The sequence below is a fragment of the Microtus ochrogaster genome, chromosome 7, assembly GCF_000317375.1.
Source record: "Microtus ochrogaster isolate Prairie Vole_2 chromosome 7, MicOch1.0, whole genome shotgun sequence".
NCBI lineage: Eukaryota > Metazoa > Chordata > Mammalia > Rodentia > Cricetidae > Microtus > Microtus ochrogaster.
In genome coordinates, this window is record NC_022014.1 from 18943860 (window position 1) to 18950110 (window position 6251).

The 6251-nt window shown below is 39.4% G+C and overlaps 1 protein-coding gene across 1 annotated transcript in view; it reads right to left on the bottom strand.

The window, feature by feature from the left end:
- Positions 1-6251, bottom strand: part of Atad5 (ATPase family, AAA domain containing 5) — a 45937-nt gene that overhangs the window by 23043 nt on the left and 16643 nt on the right. The window contains exons 7-10 of the mRNA XM_013347014.2: positions 5485-5713; positions 2886-3040; positions 1635-1794; positions 877-1065 (exon numbers count right to left, since the gene is read on the bottom strand). Of these exons, the coding sequence (XP_013202468.1) occupies positions 877-1065; positions 1635-1794; positions 2886-3040; positions 5485-5713 (733 nt within the window). The remainder of the gene's footprint in view (positions 1-876; positions 1066-1634; positions 1795-2885; positions 3041-5484; positions 5714-6251) is intronic.

Sequence of the window (6251 nt, forward strand, 5' to 3'; positions counted from 1 at the left end):
AAAAAAAAAAAAAAAAAAACAGACCCTAAGTAGAAGGAAAGTGTGGTGGATGCCAACAATCCAAATACTCATGAGTTCAAGGTCAGTCAGGGATACACATTAGAACCTTCTGTATAAAAACAAAAAAGCACATATATTTATAGAGGAACTGAAACCATAAATTAAACACCAAGATGCGAATATGCTTCTGTGTCAGCTAACAGTTGTTTGAGAGGCTGAGACAGAAGAGTAAGTTCAAGTCCATCAGAAGGTATTTAAATTGTTTAAAAATGGGGAGAATGACAGGTTATGGGTTCACAATGTGGCTTAGTAGATACAATATATGCCTAGCATGCACTAAAGCCTGGGTTCAATCTCCAGAAATATGCCTCAATATGGCATGCTTAAAATCCTGACACTTGGTAGGTTGAGGCAGGAAACTTAAGGTAATCTTTGTTTGAAATTAGCCTGGGCTACATTAGACTGTCTCAAAATGGGGCGACATTGAGAGGTTAAAAATCAGGTGCTCAAAGATGAGGGGGGGAAAATCCAATTTGTCAGGAGAGTATTTCTGCTACTACTGACTCTGTCATCATCTACTATCAGAATATCATTATCTTCTACTGTTTCTGTCTTGATTTAACATGTTCTTTTTTTTTTCTTAAAATTTTTAAAAAATATTTATTTATTTATTTCGTATGCTTCTGCCTGCAGGCCAGAAGAGGGCACCAGACCTCATTACAGATGGTTGTGAGCCACCATGTGGTTGCAGGGAATTGAACTCAGGACCTTTGGAAGAGCAGGCAATGCTTTTAACCATTGAGCCATCTCTCCAGCCCCCGGTTTTACATGCTCTTAAAGCAATTCACTTCTTCCCTGAGATATTTAGAAATATACCTTTAGAAGAATCTAGATTTATCCCAGAAGAGTTGATCCTTTTGTCAAGATCTTCTGACTTCTCCTGTATCTTTTCTGGGCTCAATGAATGTTCATTTGGTTTCTTTCTTTTTGACTTTTGATTTCCTGTTTCCACACATTTCCTTTTGCTTTCTTTTTGACTGACATGAAGCTGTAGTTGTAGACTTGCTATTTTGGGAATTAAGAGAAATAGATGTGCTTACTAATCAACAAAAACAATTTTCAATACCCAATAATCTTCCTATTACTTACAAATATCGTACAGTCTTACAACATTAAGATGAAAACCTTAATTAATATTTAGACTGCCTTCTGTAAGAGATGCGTAAGTTATAATGACCTCATTTAAGGCTTCATTAATGAGTGATTAGCATTCTAGCATAACTAGATCTGCCAGGGTTGGGATCCCTGGAAGTTAGCAGAAGCAAACACTACACTGCATGCCTAATCAATCTCCCTTGCCACAGTTGTCTGTGCTAACCACTTCTAAGCGGCAAAGGCTGGGTCTTCATCTTTTCAAAACTCAAATGTAAGCCAGATGGTGGTGGTGCAGGCCTTTAATCCCAGGATTCAGGAGGCAGAGGCAGGCTGATCTCTTTAAGTTCAAGACCAGCCTGGTCCAAAGTGAGCTCCAGTACAGCCAAAGCTACATAGAAAAAGTGTCTTAACAAAACAAAACAAACATAAAAAGAGACAAAACTCAAGTGTAGACATAAAAGACAATGATTATCACTAACCTTGTTTACCATGACCCTCAGAAAGTACCTGGTGCTCAATTCGTTTTTTTAGGAGCAAGGGAAAATATTTTCCTAAAGAAAATTCAGGATTTGACCACTTTATTTCCTCCAGCAAAAGATTTCTTACTTCTTTAGTAAAATCGTTCCTTGTCTTCATCGACTGCAATGAAGAACAAGATGAGAAATAACAAGTCCATATCATCTATGACCTTAGCCACAACACTACCAAAAGCTTCCTGCCTAGAAAGTCACTATCAATGTAGCTTAGCTTTGGAAGAACCTAATATATATTTAGCAAATACTTTGTAATAACAAAGTATTTAAATGTGCTGTATAACCTAATATTATGTTGAAATTGCCTTTTATTCTATTTTTTCTTAAAGGTAGTATCTTGCCAGGCATAGTGGTATACATCTTTAATCCCAGAGGCAGGTGAATCTCTTTGAGTCTGAGGACAGCTTGGTCTGCATTGTGAGCTCCATGCCAGACAATGCAACAATGAAGTTGAAACACTTTCTCAAAATTAAATAAAAATAAAGACAAGATTTCAGTATAGCCCAGACTGGCCTTAAATTCATCATCTTCATGCCTTGGCCTTCCAATGATTGATTTATAGTCATGTATCCACATGCCTGGCTCTATTATTAATTATTATGATGGGTTTTTTCTTTTTCTTTGAGACAGGATTTTTCCCTGTAGCCCTAGCCGTCCTGTAACACACTCTGTAGAGAGCAGGTTGGCCTTGAACTCAGATATCAGCCTGCCTCTGCCTCCCTGAGTGCTGGGATTAAAGGCATGCGCTACCATTGCCCAACAATTATTCTGATGCTTTTTTTAAAGCTCTTTGAGGGGCCAGAGAGATGCCTCAGTGGTTAGGGACACTCTGCTGTTCTTTCAGAGGACCTGGCTTCAGTTCCCAGCACCAGCATTAGGTGACTCACAACTACCTGTTAACTCCAGTTCTAGGGCATACCATGCCCTCTTCTGGTCTCGGTGAGCAGCTGTTCTGGAACTAGCTCTGTTAGACTAAACTGGCCTCGAACTCAGAAACCCTTCTGCCTCTGCCTTGAGTGCTGAGATTAAAGGTGTGAGCCACTACTGCCTGGCTGAGAATATGTATTTCAACTAGATTTATTTTTAAAACTAGAGCCTAAGAAAAGAAGAACCCCCTAGGCTAAACAGCTGAGTATTTTCTTCTGAAAGCCAGGACAAAATAACCCATGTAATCATGGATAGTTACTGTGAACTTACCACAACAGCTGAATTATTTCTTGGATTTGAATTCAATGTTGAAAATTCACCAAGAGCAACAGCACATTTTGAGAGATCTGTTATTTTAGTATTCAGTTCTTTAAATTCAGTTAATAGAGGACAAGAAGGTGGCTTCAAATGCCATAACCAATACCCTAAAAAAACACAGACATATCCTAATTTATCCACAATACATTTATGGACTAACAAGCATGCAAACATGAAAAGGCCTGATAAATCTCATGAGACTATGAATACAATTCCCAGCAAATACCAATCAACAAAAGCAAAATGCCAGCAAGCAAACAAACCAAAGTAGCTACATAGTTCTAACAAAAATATCAAATACCCAAGTGAATACAGAGTGAACAAAGTGCACAGCTCAGCTGTGCCATGGTACACTCCTACAATTCTATTTTTTTTTTTTTTTGATTTTTCGAGACAGGGTTTCTCTGTAGCTTTTGGTTCCTGTCCTGGCACTAGCTCTTTCTAGACCAGGCTGGCCTCGAACTCACAGAGATCCGACTGCCTCTGCCTCCCGAGTGCTGGGATTAAAGGCATGCACCACCACCGCCCGGCACTCCTACAATTCTAACACTTAAGAGGCTGACACAGGGCTGAGAGCACAAGACTTACCTAAGCTTCATAGCAAAACCGCCACCAAAAAACAATTAATAAAAATTACCTCTTCTTCTCTTTAATTTGTCAAAAATGAGCAAACACCAGCAAGCTCATTTCTTTTTAAATCAATATTAATATGTAGGTTAAAAAATCAAGGTACTATTTAGCATTCTGATTTAGAGTCTAAGGTTTTAATTTTTGTTTGTTTGTTGTTAATCCTGCTTATTTTTAGACAGAGTCTCACTATGGAGTCCAGGCTGATACTAACCTGCTATGTACCCGACAGGCCATGAACTACAGACTGTCAGACCCAGCCTCACAGGAAGCCCAAGTTTAAACATTAAAACAGTATTCATTCAAGGTCCCTTACAGCAGGAATGAAAGGATGGCATCAGGGATAAAATAAAACTCCCTTTGCCTTCTTTGCTCTGCATGGGAGCATAATCAGTAAATGATTCCAGGGATTAGGGAAGAAAAGATAAAATATACTTGTAATCACTAAGATCACCATCAAAATACCATAAAACCAGAAAGCCTACCCCATTTTCTTTTTTTTAAAAAAATTTATTTATTATGTATACAATATTCTGTCTACATGTATGCCTGCAGGTCAGAAGAGGGCACCAGACCCCATTACAGATGGTTGTGAGCCACCATGTGGTTGCTGGGAATTGAACTCAGGACCTCTGGAAGAGCAGTCAGTGCTCGTAACCACTGAGCCATCTCTCCAGCCCCCATTTTCTTCTTTTTAAAAATTTTTATTTATTGCTGGGTGGTGGTGGCGCCTTTAATAATCCCAGGACTCGGGAGGCAGATCTCTATGACGTCAAGGCTGCCTGGTCTAAAAGTGAGCTCTGAGAAAGTCAAGGCTACATAAAGAAACCCTGTCTCAAGAAATAAAATACAAACAAAAAATTTATTATTATTTTTTTAAGACAGGATCTCATAATGTAGCTCTAGTTGGCCTGGAACATGCTATGTAGATGAGGCTAGCCTTGAACTCAGAGTTTCTCCTGTTTCTTCCTCCTAAATGCTGGGATTATTTATTTGCATGAGTGTGTCTGTTTACATGTATGTGTAGTACACGTGTACAGGTGCTCACTGAGGACAGAGCAGGGTTTTCTCTTTCTGAATGCAATAAGCCCTATCGCCTGGAGTTGGAGTTACAGGTGGATATGAGCCTCCATGTGGGTGCTGGGACTCATTCCTTCAACTCTTTCTTTTTTTTTTTTTTTTTTTTTGGTTTTTCGAGACAGGGTTTCTCTGTGGCTTCAGAGCCTATCCTGGAACTACCTCTGTAGACCAGGCTGGTCCAACTCAGAGTCTCACTATCACCCAGAATGGCCCCAAACTCTCAATACTCCTGTTGTCAGCCTCCAAGTGTTAGGATAACAGGTGTGTGCCACTCTCCTTAAGATTTAGCCTCACTTTTACCTTTTGTGGTGCTGAGGATCAAACCCCTGGCTCCCATATGCAGGCAGGTATCCTATCAACCAGGAACATCCACAGGTCCCTTTTTTGTTTTGTTGTTTTTCGAGACAGGTTTCTTTATAGCTCTGGCTGTCTTAGAACTCACTTTGTAAACCAGGCTGGTCTCTAACTCACAGAGATCCTGCCTCTGGCTCCCAAGTGCTGGGATTAAATGTGTGCACCACCACCACCCAGTCAGCACCCCCCCACCCCTTTAACAATTCCTTACATAGCATCAGATTTCTTCTCACAGGGTAAGAATAAATACTTAGCAGCTATGGGCTCATGCCTACAATCCCAACACTCAGGAGGCTGAAGCAGAAGTACTGCTAAATTTCAGGCCCAGGATACATAAATTCAAGGCCAGACTGGGCTATAGAATAAGACCCTGGCTCAAAAATAATTTGAGGTCAGCTTGGTCTTTGTAGTCAGTCCCAGGCCAGTCAAGCTACAGAGAGAGACCCTGTCTAAACAAAGGGACAAAAACATAAAAACACAATAAACACACCACCATCCTTCTGTTGCACATGAACAACCCTCTGGAAACTGGTACTCGAGGCATTGTATGCATCTAGTGCAGCAGCTTTCTTTGCAATCTGTCGTTTCAGTAAATCTGGCAAACCACTCATCAGAAAATCACGCTTTGCTTTAAATTGTATATCACAATCCCGAGTTTGTTCTGATGAATCTTGACTTTGAAGAAAATTTGAAAGAATAAAAGCAAAAGTTAGAAGAATCTAAAGGAATATATTGACAACCTGAGTTCAATTTTCAAGGACCCACAATGTGGAAAGAATCAAGTCCCACAAATTGTTTTCGGATCTCCACATGCATGCTATGGTACGTGTGTTTATACAAATGTTAGTAAATAAACAGATATAATAAAAAATTTAAATAGCCAGGTGTAGTGATGCATGCCTTGAATCCCAGCTGTCAGGAGGCCAAGGCAGGTGGATCAAGTCTACATAGTAGGTTCCAGGATAGTCAGAGCTACACAATGAGACCCTGTCTCAAAATAAATAAATAAAGCAAAATAAAATGAAGAAGAATAAACTATTTAAGGCTAGAGCAAGGCTCAGCAGGTAAAGATATTTGCTACCAAGAGTGATGAACTGAATTCAATCCCCAGGACCTACATGGTAGTAGTGAAAAACCAAATCTCTGCCCTACACACACATACCACACACACAAATGAGTAAATAAATAAATGCAAAAAATTAAAGAACAATTATTCTCTAGAAAATTATCTAGAAAATAAACATTTTATTTTATTTT